Here is a 19,463-nt window from a genome sequence, read left to right on the forward strand (position 1 = left end):
TATTAATTTGTGATTCATAATTTTCATAAGGGGCATAAGCAGAAGTAAATGGCTGAGTGCATCTGACATTACTTCATATAAGGATGGCTAAATAAAGATTTATCTATCTGGACAGATTATTTGGTTTGCTAATGATCTGTGGACAAATAAATGAAAGAGACGTGCAGTTCTTATGGACTGGGAATTGGGAAATAAGTGGATTGCTGATTCACTGCCATGATTTCTCTGTTAAAACAAACGGCCAACTGGGAGGAAATGCACAACAAAGGGATTACAATAATGGTTACGCACTTCAAGTTATCGTATTTGTGATTTGAAGGTACTCTGGGAGTATGAGTAGACTCTGAAGATTTTTATGACCAAGCGTGCTCATTGTTTTTGGAAAGTGAGTGGACATTATTGGTCACTAGTTCCCAGTCGAGTGACAATGGAACAATGAGAAATGAATGCAAGTTTCTTTTCTGCTGAACTGCAGGGCTTACTGGAGTTACCTCCACACGCTCATGGGATACACATGGTAGCGATCAGGATGGTCAGTGACTCGAGAGAGGAGGGTTTTCAGGCAGGCTGAACGAGGCTCCTACACAAATATGTTGCTTTGATCACATGCCACCCTGTTACCGTAGAAACAAGTGCAAGGCTAATGTCATGTGAGGGTCTTACCGCAAATCTCCTTGGTGCTATTGGAAGTGACGACAACTGGGGCATGGCCCAAAATAAATTAGAGACACATGCATTGGAATTCAGTGGCTCCCAATTCTTCCTTTAAAATTAAAGGTAATATTTCTACTTGAAACACGTGTTTTATTGACAGTAGCGTCTGCACACTTACTGAATTTAGTTTTATACTGACAGTCCAGTCGTGGAAAACTCAATTACTGCGTTACATGCAGCATTAGCAGTTTGAAATTGTCCAAATGAGTGTTGAAACATAAGAGTCGACCGGCTATTTTCAGCCTGAAATATATTGTTGTGATACAAACTCATCCTCAGCTTTATCAGATTCATACATGGACAATTGGTTATGATGTTTTCACATGACGTAATTTGTCTTTATATACACTGCGCTGTAGTTAGGTCAAAGTTGCTAACACTTGAACACTTGCATGTATATATTCCAACTTTCAGGGTTTAAATCCCTTTAAAACCAGCTCAGTTATGTTTCATATTTCACTCTGCTCATCTTAAAATCCCAAATAAAATGCATTAAAGGTGAGTTAACTTGAGCTTTTTCACTGGTGCTTATTCTACAGAATATTTCTTGACAGTTGACCTGTTGTGTTGTGCTGTTGTAGTAAACAAAGGACGGCATTATTGTGTTGATAACATCTTCCTGTAAGTTCCATTTAGAATAGGTAAAAAGTGTGTGATTAATTTTCCATTCATCATGTGTTAACTGAGCTGTATTTGGACTAATTGAGATAAAAAAATTGAATCTACTGACAGCCCTCAAATAAATAATTGACCTAAGACAGTAACTGTGTGAGTAATCTATTGGTGGGTCGCAACGTCAATGCCATTTCTGTGTTTCTAGCCTTGAATGTCGGGTTTATTTTTCAAGCACTCACTGTTCGTCCTATTTCAAACACACAAGAGCAGCTCACGTCATATTGTCCGCTGGTCATTCAACAGCAAATCATTCTACTTTAATTCAGCGATATAGTCATGTGTAATAATCTGAAACTAAATGTGTAAATGACAATAAAGAACCATTATTATTTAGTCGGACATCAACACAACTTTTCAAGTCATTACTTTTTAACCATAAATAAAACTTTTAAAAAAGATTGTGGTTTTCCAATCAACCGTTCTCCCTGCATTTATTACACAACCACCTCATAAGGCAATGACCTGAAGGTTTCACTGATAGTAGGGGCCAAATGTCATGCAACCACAAACACATGGAGGTTTCCTCTTGATAGCTGTGTGCCAGCTTAGTTTACTTAAAAACTACTTGCAACATGTTCCGCACGTCGCTCTGTTGCTCCTATCGTGTTCGCACCAAATTTGCCTGACAGTTCTACAACAATAAAGATTTGTCTCTGAAAGTAGACATATTTTGTCTAAACATGAATTTCTTCTTCTTCACACAGTTTAATCTCAAGCTTTAGTGCAGACGTTCTCCTCAGTTTACAGTCGACAGCCATTTGTTGTTCTAACCATGACGCGTCACTACCACCTGAGGTGAAGGGGAGGACAAATCGGAGGCCACCATTGCCATAGAGCAGTGCTTTTCAAGCGGTGTGCAGTGAGAGACGGCCAGGTGTTCCGTGGGAAAAGATCCAGTTTCACCTGATTTGCCCGGAGACAGAGAATGGCGATATGATGCCATTAAATCATGGACAATTTGAGTGTTGACTATATACCAACATGAGGAGATTACATGGATTCGGTCATGTTCTTTCTGTACTCTATAGATCTATGCTGACGCTACTCAGCGGCTGCGCTGCCATGGTGCGCACTGCTCCTCTTCCCACGCACTCACAGCGATTAAGCCGGTCAAAGAGATGACAGAGCTTATGGCTAACGTGACGTGTCACTTCAAAACTTAAAAAGAAAAAAAAACTTTTATTTACACTTGTAGATTATCAAAGTTTGCTTCGTGGTGTTACGAAGCTGGAGCACAGAATGTTAAATATTTGAATTGGAATAGAATGCAAAAGAGATTGTGATTAAATCAAAAGTCATTTAAAATAAATAAATCTTGATATATTTTTGTTTTTACCATATTACCCACCACTTTCTGGAGGCATTTTTAAGCAAATGCTATTAAAAAAAAATAGCAGAGAGTCAGTAAGGCGACAATTTTTCACAAATCAAAATGATTTTTTTCCACGACACTTTTCACGAAGCACAAGCGCACTTTGGCCCAGGCTCCTTTGCTGGTGTGCCTCAGAATTTTTTTCAATAACCTTAAGAGTGCCGTGGCTTGTCAAAGGTTGAAAAACAATGGCATCGAGGTTGTTTTGCGCCAACTGAGAGCAAGGTTTCTCCACTGCCATTGAGAGGTGGACGTACAGATAGGCCGATCCCAGGACCATTCATTCGAGTGGAAATACTTCAAGTGCAACTTGTAGCGAAGCCCAGAAGCTGATCGAAGAAGAAGTTTGATCAGGAACATTATATTCCAATCCTGATGTGCCAACATGTGGCACCGACACATTTAATGGTCACAGAGGTGGAGAGCATTCTGGGAAGTCTGCTGGAGAAGTTCTTGCCCTGATCTCTCACTCTCATCTGCCCAGGCCTGTCTGACATGCCAGCAGCTCAAACGCGTGGAGCACACTGTGTGCTTTTGTCCAAAAGCTCCAGGGGCAAAGGCGGGAGAACTCACTGGCACCATGACTGTAATCAGCGTACAAGCTGCCCTCAACCATCAGCAGCCAAGTCTTTCATGTCACGGCTGGGGAGAAGCCTGAGCTACACACATGCTGTGACTGCGTGTGGCAAGAAACACCCCAGAGGGAACCAAAAAGTGAGAGTGCTTGGATCAAAGTTTCTCATTTAATCTTTGGCAAAACATCTTCACTTAGTCCCAAAAAAGACTGGGTTTTCTGGCAGCCAGTCACATCTTTCTGTGCAATTAAACTCAAGCTGTTCACCGCCCAGGAACAACCTCCACATGGACCACAGAGGTTATAAAAAGACATTTATTGTTACTTATACATTAATCATTTAAGAGGCATGTATTTCAGTCACAAAAAAAAACAGAAAATGAACCAAACAAGAAAAATATATGTTGTCTTTCTTACAATATTGATATAAGACATCGGAAAAACAGGACATTGTAAGAAAAACAAGCTCATTTCTTGATAAGTGAGTCATGATATCTGTGAAAATAATAAAAAATAAATCATCAGATACTTTCTCCACTTGAACTGGAGTTTTATGGCTTCATTTAACAAATATACCAAAGTGGAGCAGACTTAAAAAGAAATGAGAAAATCATCAACCTTTGTCTGCATCTCATTTGAAAACATCTGACAATAGTTAGGTGCCATGCGTTTGATTGATATTATGTACACAGAATTATAAAAAAATTAGCTGTAGCCGAGACAACGATAATACAAAAGCATTACAAAACACACACTGAATTTAGTCTCAGAGGCAAAAACCCAGAGAGGAAATATAAAATAACACATATTTAATTCTCACAAATAAAAACAAATTGTTGGCAAAATACCCTCACGGTTCTGTCTTTTATTTTTTTTTTTAACGTTCAAGCAAAACTATCAAATATTAAGAATTACGTTGCACAACGACACTGGTACTCTTCATGATTTGACTGTAAACGTGTACACCAGTGACAGTGACAGCGGTGCGGTCAAAGAAATATCAGAAGCCCAAGAAAATGACAACATATTTGACCAAAATCCTCTCTCTGTTCTTCAGCACAAATTCGGATTCAATGTAACAACACTGGAGGAGAATTCCACTTTGTTTGAAACGTTCTGTTACCGGATGTTTTTGCTCCACGACACCGCCATTCATCTCTTCTATACTCATCTGAGGGGAGAGACTTAAACAGACTACAAATAAAGAGTTAACTGACAGTATATTAAAAGCTATTTTTGTCATTCTGCTTCATCTAACGCCGTCGAAGTGAACTCGCGTCCGTGCCTCACCGGTAGTGTCTTGCAGAGGCTTTATCGCCCTCGTGCGGCAACTGCTGGTAATTGCAAACAGAAATGGTGAGGAACGGTTGCAGAACTTTAAAAAAAAAGACATTTGGTTCGGATGGCATGTCCCGTTGAGGTTAAGGTAAAGCTAATACACTGTAAACTCATTAGGGTTGTTGGTCAGACCTCCTGATGGGTCAGCCCTTATTTGGCAACAGATGTTTGTGTCTCGGTTGAGAAGGAGCAGTTGACATTTGTGACTGATAAAGAAAGATCAGCATCATAACGCAGACGAAGAAACGGTAGTGAACGCAGCATATTGCACTGTGTGAAATATATCTCCCAGGTCAAACTCCCCAAGCAGAAAAAGAAACACTGACATGGGAAAAAACAAAGTCCAATCTTTATAAAGTCAAGCGCTCACTTACTGACACACACACAAACAACGCGCCATGATTCACACGATACTTGAGCATCCATCCAACCAAGGGTGCATGTAAATAGAAGCAGCATTGATAATCTCTGAAGTGCAACTGGACCACTCTTGTGCTCTGACATCCAAAACCAAGCCGGTCTTCAGAGTATAGCTCTGGTTCAGGCCACTAAAACACACAGCTCAGGTTCTGATCCATAATGACATTGCAGACGGCTTGTTTAGGAAAGATTACATGATCCAGCTTCAAAGGATGAAAGAGTAAAAGATATAAGAAAATTAAAAAAAGCTCCCCAACGTTTCCTGCTACAACTGTCCATTGCGATGCACAAATTCAGGTTCCAGGTAGATTTTGGCATTAAAAAATGCTTATTAAAAAACAAAAAAAGCAGCTTCTGGCTCCAGTCGTTCTTTTTTTTCCTCACCATTTATAGATGTTCCATTTGGTTTAAGAACTCAAGTAAACATTGCTGCTGGAACAGCAGAGGTGACTTGTGCGGTAGGTCCTGTGGATGCAGCAGCACAACACCGCCGGCAGGAAAACGCAAGACGGTGCTGAGATGGGTGAAAGAAAAGCATTGCCATAGTTACAGTGAATGGATCAGTTGGGATGAGTCTTTGCTGGGAAATGGTTTCCATGGTGACGAAACAAACTGTTGCGAGGTTTAAGGCATATTAGATGACTGCGGAGAGTCTCCTGAGGGCAAACGGAAGATGAAGATGAAGAAGAAATCAATTTAACATGTCAACGGCGGTGCTTTTTGATTCTCATCAAACATTCAAACCACGTGGAGTCACAGTGCAATACTCATCTTCAACCTGTTGCCTTTTAACACTGCTAGTGGCAACCAAACTTTCTGTGTTTGTGAGTTCGGTCGTCCGACTGGAAACAAGCTTAATAAGCACTACAGCTGTACACGGCCTGTTATCAGCTCGACTATCATGTTTTGCAAAGTCACTTCCTGATGCGCTGCACCACACACTGAAAAGAGAGGCCAGTAGTTTGGTCTGTTACACTTCACCTTTCCACTTTTTAAACAACAAAAAAAAGACATTAAATCACACCACTTCCAATTGGGTCTAATCCATTCATGTCAAAGTCAGTGGAGTCGATAGACTGTATCGTAAAATTTCATATGAATGTTTTGAAATGAAAGACCACTCCCACCACTCAGAAGACACATAAAACCCTTAATGGCAGATCAAGAGTTCCACAGCATGCTAACTTCAGGGGGTTTAAAACTGGTGTTTAGCAATCGGTGAAGCACAACACTATGCAGTGTTGTTTGTATAACGTCTTTGTATTCCAGTAACTACACCATAGTTAAACAACATTTGTATTTTGTGCTACATTTTGGGTCAATTTTTGCAGTTAAACTAAACTATAGAGTTAAACTAAAGAGCGCACTGAAATATGAGTCACATCCACCAAGAAGGAAAATAGATCTTGTTCACACATAAGCAGAACCAGTCTATAACCTGCGGGTGCAGTGGTGCTGTCTGCGCTGTAGAAATGTCAGTGGTGCACCTGGCTTAAACATGCATGAGGATCACTTCTAAACTAAAAAACGGGGTCCAGCATCGAGACTAGAACGTGAACATCTTGAAAAAACCTGAACTGGACGGATTGTTTTTTTTCTTACATTAAAGTGTTCAAAATGAGCTGTTTTCACCCGTGTGTCCAAAGTCCCTGTCACCACAGCCTGTCTCAGCTGCTGCTTCTCATCTCCATTGTTCTGGGAGTTTGGCTCCGTTGGCAGAGATGCGGACACATGGGTGAAAATGGTGCATTTCGAGGGCTTTAAGGTCAATAAAATGCCTGTGATTTCAACAGTTGGATGTGACGAGGCTCAAGATTTTGGCAGTCGTGTAAGCCGCAGGGTTCAGACTGTGAGAAAAAAGTAGCAGCTTACAGCCCAGAATTTATGTTAGTGAGTGTAATGTGTGAGTATACCTTATTAGGACTCACTCTCCATGGAGATGGTGACGTTTTCACTCTCGGCTTTGAAGAAACAGAAGAAAATGATTTAGCCAAAGCAGTAATGAGGATAAGTGAGATGCATCAGTGAGCGCTCACCTGTCTTGAGGGTGTTGTTGGCATGCTGGTCATTGTTCAGAAGACGATTCTGTGAATCACTAAGAGGACTCACAGTAACTTCAGCACTGTTGGAAATGAGCCCCAAAAGAGAAAGAGTTAAAAACGAATTTTAATCAGAATTAACCTCAAGAGCAGGAAGCATTTATCTTGGGCTACATGGCGGGTTTACCTCTTATTGGGTGCAGGGTGCAGAGTCACTGTCGCCTGCTCCACATCAGCATTGACCAGACGCGTGGGAAACGTCAGACCGTCACCTTGACTGCATTGAGCAAATAAGAAATGAAATCCTGGATGGGCAGTTCTGCTGATGCTATTTACTATTTGAGTAAACTGTGCCACTACTGATAATGTATATCGAGATCGATAAAAACAACACAGTAATAGGGCCATCAATATACTCCACAGATGACTAGACAACTATAATGCACAACCCTGCATTGTAATGCAGAAACTGCTGGATCCATCCAACCATGCTGTGTGCCATCGTGCAGAGGATCAAAATAATGCTTGCACATTTGCTCTAGCTCTAGTGAACCTTTGATAATTGCATTATGCACCAAGAATTTTAAATAGCCTTTTTATAAAGGAGAGGTTGTCAACAAATATTTGAGCATATTGGGCACAGTTCAAGTAACAATATATTTCTAAGTTTTTGGAGTCAAAAAAAAAAAAAAAGAAAAATTGAATCAAATTCATCTGCTGTCTTAGTGCGCTCACCTGCTTTAAAAGAATACTCATTTAGAATTTTTTATTACTAAGCATTAGTTACTTTGCTTGGAGAAAGAGATGTCCAGAGTGCTGGACAACCTGTCACCCAAGTCATTGTATTTTGGTTGGAAACAGCTTCCTGGTCATGACATACTGCATATAGGGCGCTGGAGAAAGTGCCCGTTCAGTGCGGCAGTTCCGCCATTCACAGACGTGACAATGGTCACATGGCACCAGACACATATGCGATCAGCTTCCAAGTATGTGCTTCCAGAGGGGCACTTTTCTCCGGTGCCCCATGTTATGTGTATGAGGCTTCGTGAAAACCTTATTTTCTGAGCCTGCAAGACGGCACTCCCTGCACTCAAATCTCTGTCTTCTAAAACAATGCCAACTCATAAAATCAGTTTTAAGCCAAAAGAGAGACAGACAGTGACAGATAAATTCACTAAGAGCCCTTCTCTCCTCTTTACAATAATTGATAATAATTACTGCTGACACCATCTTTAGTGAGCACTTTGCCATCAGGGGTAGCCAGGACAAGCCAGCCTCCGCCACCATAATCTTAATACTCTTCCCTCATCACACCTGCCATCTTCATGTCCTCTGCTTCTTTTACTGCATATCTCCTATCCTCTGATTTTTCTTTTATCACATTCCCTAACTATCCTCTCCACAAGCCTAAAACATCTGGCCACTTTTTCTCCAAATTTCCCCTCTTGAGATGTGAAAACCTGAACATCTAAAGCTTCTTGTCATTCTGTCAGTATCTGTGTCTAAACCAAACATCATGGCAGATGTCACAACAATCCTACACAGCTTGAAATGTACTTCACAAAAATAAGGTTTTATAAATATTGCAGAAAGATTGCATCAAAATTCAACATACAACTGAAATGTGAAATTCAAAATATATATCACGGTGGAGAAAAAGCATGTATTATTTACCTGGTGAAGACTGGAAACAGCCAGAACCTCATCTGGTCTCCAAAGACCTGAGCGATATTCTTCCGGAAACCCAGAGAAAAGCCGTTCTTATCGGAGCCCGTCCGAAACACTGGGGCTCTGAACGCCTCTGGAGATGCAAGAAAAATAGACAGCGAGGTCATCAATAAAACAAACATCTGCAGAGAAATATGAATATTTTATTATGGACAGATACGCAAGGGTACAAAACAAGTTCAAAGCGGCTGTTTACCGATAGTAGATCTGTTCTTGCCCACCAGCCACAGGTGGTAGCTGAACAGGGACAGAATACTGATGCAGAACATGGCCGCCACGAAAAAGAGAAACAAGACATGGAACTTGGCTTGAGGGTCTCGTTCATTCTGGTGGGAGACAGAAAGAGATGGGAGACAAGAGGCAGAAATCAATATCAAATTCACTCCACAGATAGAATGCGCTCACAGCGCTGAGTAAACGGCATCATAACAACAGACACAAGGCGATGATGACGAGACACTGCGACACCAAAGGCTCTAGGAGACGATGATGTTACCTTTGGGCAGTTCTCTACTGATTTCCTCCGGCAAAGCTTTAGTATAAAAAGAAACAAGACCTGTTAGCCACAGCAGCGGAAAAACGGGCAGGAGAGGAAAGCACACTCAGGAATCGATAGGGTAAATACAAGCCCAGGTCAAGTCATCGTGGCAGGCAGTGAAACGGATGAATAGTGCGGTTGAGGATGAGGAAACGTGTCAATCAAAGGAAAGAGTTAAAAGGGGTTGTGGTGGTGAATTAGTGGTGTGATATTCCAGATGGATTAGACGGCAATCGGAGAACAATGGCTCAAGTGTGAGAGCTGGGGGACAACAGAGAAGGGTCACAGTGACAAAATGGAGACGAGCAGTTAGTGCCATGCACAGCCACCTCTTTCGGACGGTGGTCGGACTTTGACAAGCCCACACATCTGTACCATCATCGCTCAACAACACAGGGCACAGAGAAATATTGGCCAAGACGTCCGCACAGCATTTACTCACTGTCCAGAATTCTATGAAATACTGCAGCACAGTGGCTGCGATGAACAAACAATAGAGCAGGGAATAGGCCAGGAAGAGGATGAAAAACTTGTAATTGGAGAATCCCACACAGTTGTTCACCCTGGAGACATGGGGGAAAAGTGAAAATCAGATTTGCACCACGGGATTTTCAATGGTGCAGATTTCACGGCACATGACAACACTTCCTGCTTCAGCAAAGACAAAGTCTTGAGACACAATTTTACATCTCATATGGACCAAGAGTCACCAACGAGAAGTGAGCATTTCGAACCAGGGATCTGGATACAATGGGCTTGTCAATGCAAGTACAACAAATCTGCCACAACAGATCGGTGACTAATGGAACGGTGGTTCCAAAGCAAACTCAGTCAAGTTTAATTCCTATCACAGTGCATCCTGACAAACACCACTAAATAATCCACTGAAAGCAGTAATATGAGACATTTTCATACCAGGGACAATGGTGGTCCATCTTCAGTACACACCTGCAAGAAGTAGATTAGACGTTATTGATAGCAGTATGTTTCCGAAGCAAAGAGAGAATCGATTCTTACATGTCACATGCAGAGCAGTGATGACACCGATCTGGCTTTATGACTTGACATCTGTCACAGTATCGGATTGCTGTTACATTGACAACACAGTAGCAACAGTGAGTCAATAACCCTAAAGGTGCAGCAGGGATAGTTATATAGACACCAAGTGACATACCACCAGCTCCGGTGCGAGTGTAAAGCGGCAAGCTGGAAGCGGCTCGCCACAGAATCTCCTGCTGGGACTCCGGTCTCTCCTCCTTCTCGTAGCACTCCTTCTCTGCCTTTGGCAGGCAAAACTGTGAAGATATGGGACGATGAAAATACATGCACGGATAGTGTGCATTCATCTTCAACGTGCTCTTAATGTGGTACCTCTTTGGAAGGGTTCGTTGGCTTTGTGAAGATGGTCTTCCAGTAAGACCACACAAACATCACAAAAAAGAGGTGGAAGAAGATCAGGTAGGCAACTAGGGGAAACAGAAGACCACAACATGAAAAACAGATGTCACAAATTTTGAACACAAAAATTTGAATATTCAAGTGAACTTACCCTTCTCTCCTATATTGGAGATCGTACCTGTGGGAGGAAAGACAGACACATTTTTATTGATTTTCATATTTCTTTATCGTCCTTCGGCATAAAACAGCGTAGCAGTTGAAAATGTATTACACGCACAAACAAAAAAAAGAAGTGATCATCTGAGGCTTTCACAAAGTCAAGGTGCCCTGAATGTGAACACTCCTATAACTTCTGAGGCCTGACTAGTTGTCCATTTCATCTCAGGGGTCAAGATGAGTACAATTAATCTCAGTACTTAATCTCAGTAATATCAAAACCAATAAGAATCTCTCCAATATAAACTGTTCTAGACTTAGCAGGCAAATGAGCAACATGTGACATTTTCAGTTGTATAATGCGGATTAAAAACAGGCCTGAATAATGTCAAAACTGGTTTCTTGAACAAGTAGGACATTGACATCTTGCCAAAAAACGTGGAAAGGAACATGAACATGAACATGAACTTTAAGGTAATTCTCGCCACAGCTAACATCAGCAAACATCATAATTTAAAATTGACGTTTCAGGTTCACTCTGTGTTTCCGTGTGGACAACACAATTAGGCAAAACTCCCCGAGGCAGATGTGCAGATTACTCTCCAATCTACTTAGTGGACTCTCGATACTTACACAGATTAACATCTGGGCGTCTGAAGTTAGCTTTAACTAAATTAAGATGACACTAAGATAACACTGTTTGGATAAACAAGAGGGAAAATACAGTTCATCTCAGCGATTAAGCTGTTCAAGAAGGAACGTTCAGAACCGTAGTTGTAATTGACTCTGACTAAATCTTTAGCAAATGATATGACTGATAATGTTCTCTGACTTTGAACTTGCTTGCATGACCACGTCTTCTATCATAGTTGTATTAAATGTTTCAGGCATGAAAAAGTGCAAAAGTTTAAATTCAAAATTTAATAAGAAGTGGCACAAATGAAAAGCTTTTGAGCTTTGTAGTATTTGTATTTAAATTATACATTATAGCTAGAGTGAAAAGCTTGGCCATCCCATAGAGAACAGTGATAAGTGGAATCAGAATCAGAATAGAATTTATTGCCATGATCAGTGGGGGTCCCACCAACTACAAAAGTGCATCGAAATAAAGTGCTGTTAATAAATAAAATAAAATAACCCGCAAACAACAAAGGCTGATCACAAATTTAACAGTCTGATAGCTGAGGGGAAGAAGCTGTTACTGCGACGGGAGGTTCTGGTCTGGATGGACCGTAGCCTCCTGCCAGAGGGAAGAGGAACAAACAGTCCATGTCCAGGGTGAGAAGGGTCGGCTTTAATCCGACCTGCACGTCTCTGGGTCCTGGAGACATACAGGTCATGACGAGGTGGCAGGCATCGAGTGAAACTAGAGGAGTTGGCTCAGTTTTCCTGTCTTGGACTGGAAAAGGTCCTGAGGGCAGACCCCAGACACCCCGGAGAGATTATTGACTTGGGAGCCACTTGGTTTTTCTCTAAGGGAACCTGCAGAGGTTTCTACAGTCTGTCGCCGTGACCTGACTATTGTATACGGGAAGAAATGGATGACTAATCCACAAACTCACATGTCAGCTGTGGAAGATGTTCTAGAGGCTCATTGTTTCCGGCATAAATATTCAAAAGCATCCCGTCGTATGATGATGATTTTTTCTTATTTTTTACATATTAGACTCATCCTATAAAGCAGCAACAGAAGACGTTTGACTGCCACACCTGGGAACTATTCAGTGCACCAATGCAGTCTCTACTTATTAGCTGTACAGCGTTCCACTAAAGTAAAATATATATTACCGGAAAAATCGCCACTCATTGCCATCACTCTGTGTGTGTAAATGACACGTTAGAAGAACGTGAGGAAAATCGCTATTCATGAGTGTGACACATTTTGCATGGCAACACCGTCTAACTAAGTTAAAGCAAAGCGGCGATTTGATGAGACAGATTTTGGCCGTGAAACGAGCTCAACACGTGAAACAGAGAAGCAGCAGCCTTTTCAGGCTGAGTTACAGGCCATTTTCGGTCCTCACAGAGCACAAAACAGACATAACTAGGTGTATTTATAGTAAACCGGGCTTGCCAGCACTATTGTCGAGTCGGCTGCAGCAGCCCATTGACTTCCGGCTGCTGTGTTTATGAAGAGCGAAGCAGAAGTAAAAGCGATGCCGAGAAATGAAAGCAGTCACTTACATATACAAAGCTTCAGCACATAGGCGTAATAAGACCAGCAGACGACCATGGCGATGAAAACCACAGGTATCCATGCTAAACCCCGCTGACAGCATCTCAGGACGTGTGTGGGCGCCATCTTCCCCCTCGACTCTGCGAAAGGGAGTGTCCATGCGTGACGTCAGAGTTTTTTTTCTTTTTTTTATTGAAAAAGAGGAACGCTCTTCTGCTCTTCACTTTTTTTTTCTTTTCCTTTTGTAAACGCGGAAGCCCAATAAAATTCAGTTAGTCATTCTTTAAAGAAAAAGTAACAACTAAATATTGCTTTCTATAAATAATTTCACATAACAACAAGTTTAAGCCTCAAATGAAGGATTAAAACTTCAAAATAACTGGGTCATTGTGATTGAATTTAAGTTCGGTTTAGGTCCTGGTTAAGGTTAGCCATTTGTTTCGGAGGGTTAGGTGAGAGGCTGGGGTTAGGGAAAGCACTGTCAATGAAATGACCCCACTGTAACATTGATGAGTCGGGAACACCAGGCTCCGTTTGAATATGTCTTTACTCAGTCAGGTATTCCAACAACAACAGACCCGTATGTGACGTCATTCACTACCGGTACCTGAAAGGTTCAAAACCCTATTACATCACACACCCCTCTTTTTTCTTTTTTTTTTTTTCCTTCAGTAGAAAAGTGTAAATAAGTGTTCCCCATCTCCTTAAATGAAAGTCTCACTCATTTCACATATAAACATTTCAAAACACAAATGTACTCTATTATTATTATTTTTTTTTACAACTGTATATGCCATCTTGTCCAATATGACAATGTAACTTCAAACTTTTAACCATATACATAATCAACAAAACAGTAAAACTAATCTCGATATCTAACAGGTAGTTTAACTTGTCTACCCGATCTGGCTCGGTATGAGTGTGTCTCAGAGCGTTCATCAGGTGTTTCTTTTTTGTCTGACACAACGGTGTGGTCATCTGTTGTGTCCTGGTTCAAGTATACGTCTTCCATTGTCATAGGAAAGGTTTTCTCATCTGTTTTCGTCAGATGCCGGCTGCCATGTTGCTCCGCTTTGTACCCTGACCTTTTCCCCTGGTTGCAGATCAGACAGCGGCCTTGTTTGCCTGTCATAGTAGAACTTTTGTTTTGCCTGTCTTTCACTCAGCTGTCTGCGTACCTTGACCGTTCCCTCTGTAGTAAGCAATGCTGTTGTGGTTGACGATTTACTTTTTAGTCGCCGTCCCATTAGCAGCTGTGCCAGTGACATTCCAACACCCTCCAGTGGTGTGTTGCGATACTCCAACAGTGAGATGTAGGGGTCACCACCACACTCTGATTTCTTCAGGAGATTCTTTATAGTCTGTACGGTCCTTTCCGCCTGACCATTTGACAGGGCATGACCAGGGCTTGATGAGGTGTGCTTGAATTCCCAGCTTTCTGCAAACTCTCTGAACTCAGCACTGGCATACTGAGGACCATTATCTGATATGACAACATCCGGAACTCCATGTCTTGCGAAAACTGATTTCAGTACAACTACAACACTAGCACTAGTAGTGTCTTTCAGCTTTGCGATTTCAGGAAACTTGGAGTAATAGTCCACACATAGCAAAAACTCAGATCCTTTGTAGTGAAAGAGATCAGTCCCTACTTTCTCCCATGGTCTACTTGGTACTGGGTGTGGTAATGTCCAGTAGGACTGTATGTCTTTTGGCACTGCACTCTTTTGATCCGGCCATCCACTCAGTGTGATGTTCTTCAGTAGCTGCATTTCAGGATCCTCTGCAGTCGCTGTTCTGAACTTTTGCAGCTTTTCATCTGACATGGGCAGCTGAGACGTTATCATGTTCACATCTAAATCTTTTCCCAGCAGGTCTTCTCGCTGCTCCTTGAGAAATGCACGACTCAGAGCGTCTGCAATGTGAAGTTCCTTGCCTGGCCGGTAGGTGACTTTAAGGCTGTATCTCTGCAGCCTCAGCAACATCCTTTGAAGTCTCAACGGAGTTTGGTGTAACGACTTCTTAAAGATGCTTTCCAGCGGCTTGTGGTCACTCTCAACCTGAATTTCTTTTCCATACAGGTACTGATGGAATTTCTCACATCCGTATATAATGGCAAGTAACTCTTTCTCAATTTTCGCGTACCTGCGCTGAACTTCAGTGAGTGCCCGTGATCCATAGGCTGCTGGTTGTCCATCCTGAAGGATAACTGCTCCAATACCTTCTGAGCTGGCATCCACTGATAGTGTGATGGGCTTGTTGACATCATAGTATTTCAGCGTGGGAGCATCTGTGACCATTTTTTAAGGTGTTCAAAACTCCTCTTCTGTGTTTCTTCCCAGTGCCACCTTCAAGCAGCTTCCTCAAGGGGGCACTAATGTCTGACAAGTTGGGTATAAACTTGCTGAGATATTGAATCATCCCCTCACTTTTTCCTCATCTGGCCTGAGTCCAGTGTCGCTGAGAGTGTGTCCAATATACTTGATTTCTTTTGTCCTGATGAAGCATTTGTTTTTGTTAAGCTTCAGATTGTTTTCTTTCGCTCTGTCTAACAGTTTTCTCAGTCTGTGGTCATGCTCTTCTATGGAGTCCCCCCAAACAAGCAAGTCATCAATGATGTTCACAACTCCATCTAGTCCTTCTATCATCTGTGCGATAGCCCTCTGGAACACCTCTGGAGCTGATGATATGCCAAACGGCAAACGCAGGAATCTGTATCGTCCTACAGGGGTGTTGAATGTGCATGACCTTGAGCTCTCCTCATCAAGTTTGATCTGCCAAAAACCTTGATTTGCATCAAGCACAGAAAAGTATTTGGCATTTGGCATGCGGGACACCACTTCCTCCACTGTGAGTAATGGGTAGTGTTCTCGTTTTATAGCTTGGTTCAGGTCCTTTGGGTCCATGCAGATACGCATTTTCTTGGGCGTGACGACAGTTACCATACTATTGACCCATTCTGTCGGCTCAGTCTGTCTTGCTATTACACCCAGTTTCTCCATGCGTTGTAACTCTGCAACAACCTGAGTGCGACAGGTATCCTCCTGGGAGCATGCACAACTGGTGTGACAGTGTGATCTATCTGTATATGGTGCTGGCCTGGTAAGCAACCTAGTCCGTTAAAGAGCTCCTCGTATTCTTTGAGGATATCATGCTCCTTTCCAACTCCATGCACTCTTTGTACTAGGCCAAGTTTTAAACAAGTGTCTCCTCCTAAAACAGCTGGGACATCTTGTTGTATGATTTCAAACTCAATTTGATGCTTCTGGCCTTTGTGCTCACATGTTAGCAATCTCTTGCCCTGTGGCATTATCTTTTGTCCAAAAAATGCAACTAGTTTGCTTTTACTCACTCTAAGCCTGCCTTTAACATCCAGTGCCTTGAGTGTTTGAACAGACATGGCATTGCAGTCTGCGCCTGTGTCCAGTTTAAAAGTCACCATTTGTTTGTTTATTCTTAGTTTCTCAGTCCAGTTTTCTTTCTTTCTCCTGTTCAGTCTCTGCTGACTCCATTATGCCGATGTGCGTTTCATGCTCCACACTGACTGTGCCAATAAACATGTCAGTTTCACACTCACTTTGCTCTATTGCATGCACCCTCTCCCCATATTGATGCTGCTTACTCTGCGATTTACACATCTTGGCAAAATGATTTTTCTTGTTGCATGTTTTACACGTTTGGCTAATTGCTGGACATTTCTTGGTTCCATGTTTAAAGCCACATCTGTTGCAGCTGGACTCATCTTGTTCATGTCTTCCGGTGCTGGTTTTAGCTTTGATGTCTTTTAGTCTGACTGTTCTGATTCTGTTCATTTCCACTTCCTCTGTCAGAGCTTTGACTTGAGTATTGGTGATCTCACTCGCACGGCAGATATCAATAGCCTTTTCAAGGGTCAGATCTGCCTCTCTCAGGAGTCTGCCTCTTTATTCTTTAAATCCGTGACATATGAATCAATGGACCCAGCCTGCTTCTGAGCTCCTGTGAAAAACATGTGCCGTATATAGGGTAAGTTTTTTCTGGGCTCACAATAGTCCTGAAAGTTCCTCTTGAGCACGGCGATTTTGTCCCTTTCGTCATTCCCAAAGACAAAGTATTGCACACTTTAATTGCCTCCTCTCCCGCGACATGAAGAAAAGTTGCACACTGCACCTTCTCGGATTTCTCCTCGATGCCGCTCGCGGTGCAATACAGCTCATCGCGCTGTATCCAGCTTCTCCAATTCTCCGCAAGATTGCCTTCGAGACTTAAATGCGGTGGGGGTTGAAATTGCGCCATTTTCTTCCTCTGTTTTATCGTCTGACACCATGTAACATTGATGAGTCGTGAACACCAGGCTCCGTTTGAATACGTCTTTACTCAGTCAGTACAACAACAGACCCGTATGTGATGTCATTCACTACCGGTACCTGAAAGGTTCAAAACCCTATTAAATTACACCCACGATACATAAAAACATAGACTGCGTGTGCGCGCGCGTCAGCATTAGAAGACGCTCTGTCAAACTGTCAAACTAATGATGGGCGTGCCTCCACTTTCACAGTCACTTCGCGGAACGACACTACTTCAGATGCGCAGGTGCAAATGGATGTGGGGAAATACTTGTCTCGTATCGGGTATGTGGGACCCGTTGAACCCACTTTCGAAGTGCTTCGGTCGGTCCATAGACGGCACCTGTTGTCGGTTCCGTTTGAAAACCTGACGACCCACAGCGGCGGAAGAGTGCAGCTCGAACCTTCGCTTATTTTTGAGAAGATCGTGAATCGACGTCGGGGCGGATTCTGCTGTGAAAACAACGGCCTCTTCTACTGGCTCCTGGTCCAAATGGGCTTCCAGGTCACGAGGTTATCTGGCCAGGTCGGGTATCCTGACGGGCTCTACGGGCCTCCGTTTGACCACATGATTCTGATGGTGACTCTGGATGGTCGCCGCTGGCTGTGCGACGTCGGTTTTGGTGCTCCCGGTATCTTCTTCCCGCTGTCCCTGGACACCAGTGATCCACAGGAACAGGGCCACAGAGTTTACCGGGTCAGGGAAGATTCCGGAATGCATTTTCTGGAGTGGCAAGGAGAGGGGTGCACAGCTGAGACTCAGGAGTGGACCTCCCTTTACAAGTTTACTTTTGAACCCAGAGCTGTGGAGGACTTTGAACAGATGTCCCTGCATCATCAGACTTCAGTGGACTCCTTCATCTTCTGCAAGTCCTTTTGCACTTTGGCGAAACCCCATGGGAGGTCGACCTACATCGGCTTCAAGCTGACCAACACCACGTATCCGACAGGGACGGAAGGAGTGACCAAAACCACCAGAGAACTGAAGGCAGATGAAATCACAGATATTTTGGCTGAGGAGTTTGGAATTGTGCTGGACTCCCCACTCATTCCCAAGGACGAGCCCGTGACCCCTATCGATGTCGTGTATTGATTATTCAGCTGTACGACTGTACGACGACATGTCTGTGCCTGATCAAAGAATTAATGGCCACTGCCTTCTGCTTCCGTGTGGTGGTTGTTTGGTGAACATTTAACTTGGTATTTGACGCAACAACATCAGGAAGTGGCTGGGCCTCACATACAAGAAATTGTCAGTTTGATTTAATAAGTTATACATACACTTTTAAGATGTACAATGGTTGTTGCATTTACCCAGTTGACTTTTTCCTCCAAGACATAATCTGCTTTTGAAATATTTACACATGTACAATAATCATCATCGTGATAATACCACATCATCACTTCCTGACTGTCAATAGGCTCGGTAAGGCCTTCTGGGAACTCTGACATCATCCATCAACTCTGTCAACTCTATTCTGGGACAGGATTGGATGCCGGAACTGAAGGTCCTCGTCCAGCCTTCCTCTCATAGTTGACGAGTCTTTGACCGACCAGGTATCTGCAGGAAGAGGTTATGCAGTTTCAATGACACGACTCTTATCACCATGCTGGACAAAATTATGTTTGCAGTCGAATAGTAGTTATGGTTACAATACGTCAGTTGACTCATGCGTTTCACTTCTTTAGCTCCTTTAGCTCTGGACATGTCACCTGATATACGGGTGTCTCTGCTCCGTATGCAGGCGCGGTTCACTACCGCCCTACAGCTGGCACCACGCCTGCCACAATCACGTGCGTACATGTTACCCAGCTATTAATCATAAAGTACTGTTAAGTGTCAAGTTAATCCTGGCTACATTTTATCCTGCAGCGGTCACTGAAAGTTCACTATGAACAACCATGTAATTACTGATCATTGTCAGTACATAAGCAAGTAATTATCTTATTAACAGTCATATGTGTTCCCTAATCTGAAGTGAATCCGAATTTTGGCTATTTGCAAGA

General features: G+C 42.6%; 2 protein-coding genes across 3 annotated transcripts; one reads left to right on the top strand and one right to left on the bottom strand.

The window, feature by feature from the left end:
• Positions 1 to 3,622: 3,622 nt before the first annotated feature.
• On the bottom strand, positions 3,623 to 17,468 carry zdhhc20b (zinc finger DHHC-type palmitoyltransferase 20b). Of its 2 annotated transcripts, XM_053860186.1 has the most exons (15): positions 17,278 to 17,468; positions 13,137 to 13,268; positions 10,948 to 10,974; positions 10,770 to 10,864; positions 10,573 to 10,693; positions 10,416 to 10,485; positions 10,314 to 10,346; positions 9,841 to 9,961; positions 9,357 to 9,392; positions 9,057 to 9,186; positions 8,807 to 8,933; positions 7,320 to 7,409; positions 7,130 to 7,215; positions 7,007 to 7,054; positions 3,623 to 5,749 (listed from the first exon to the last, which is right to left on the bottom strand). In XM_053860186.1, the coding sequence occupies exons 2-14, from the start codon at positions 13,252 to 13,254 to the stop codon at positions 7,011 to 7,013; spliced, it is 1,098 nt and encodes a 365-aa protein (XP_053716161.1). In that variant the 5' UTR covers positions 13,255 to 13,268; positions 17,278 to 17,468; the 3' UTR covers positions 3,623 to 5,749; positions 7,007 to 7,010. The 2 variants fall into 2 exon arrangements, with proteins under 2 accessions (XP_053716161.1, XP_053716162.1); XM_053860187.1 differs by lacking the exon at positions 9,357 to 9,392 and having other exon boundaries at positions 3,624 to 5,749.
• A 241-nt stretch (positions 17,469 to 17,709) lies between these two features.
• On the top strand, positions 17,710 to 18,549 carry LOC128756348 (arylamine N-acetyltransferase, pineal gland isozyme NAT-3-like). The gene has a single exon (XM_053860788.1). It carries the CDS (start codon positions 17,710 to 17,712, stop codon positions 18,547 to 18,549), a length of 840 nt encoding a protein of 279 aa, XP_053716763.1.
• The last annotated feature ends 914 nt before the right edge of the window (positions 18,550 to 19,463 follow it).

This window comes from Synchiropus splendidus, chromosome 3 (assembly GCF_027744825.2).
Source record: "Synchiropus splendidus isolate RoL2022-P1 chromosome 3, RoL_Sspl_1.0, whole genome shotgun sequence".
Lineage (NCBI taxonomy): Eukaryota > Metazoa > Chordata > Actinopteri > Syngnathiformes > Callionymidae > Synchiropus > Synchiropus splendidus.

Excerpts from the sequence above, each read along its gene's own strand:
- zdhhc20b (XM_053860186.1), bottom strand. The coding sequence starts at position 13,254 with ATGGCGCCCACACACGTCCTGAGATGCTGTCAGCGGGGTTTAGCATGG. Across the intron at positions 9,393-9,840 it reads ATTTCATAGAATTCTGGACA|CTTTGCCGGAGGAAATCAGT; the intron begins GTGAGTAAATGC and ends TTTATACTAAAG. Across the intron at positions 7,410-8,806 it reads CTGTTTCCAGTCTTCACCAG|TCAAGGTGACGGTCTGACGT; the intron begins GTAAATAATACA and ends TGCTCAATGCAG.
- LOC128756348 (XM_053860788.1), top strand. The coding sequence starts at position 17,710 with ATGGATGTGGGGAAATACTTGTCTCGTATCGGGTATGTGGGACCCGTT.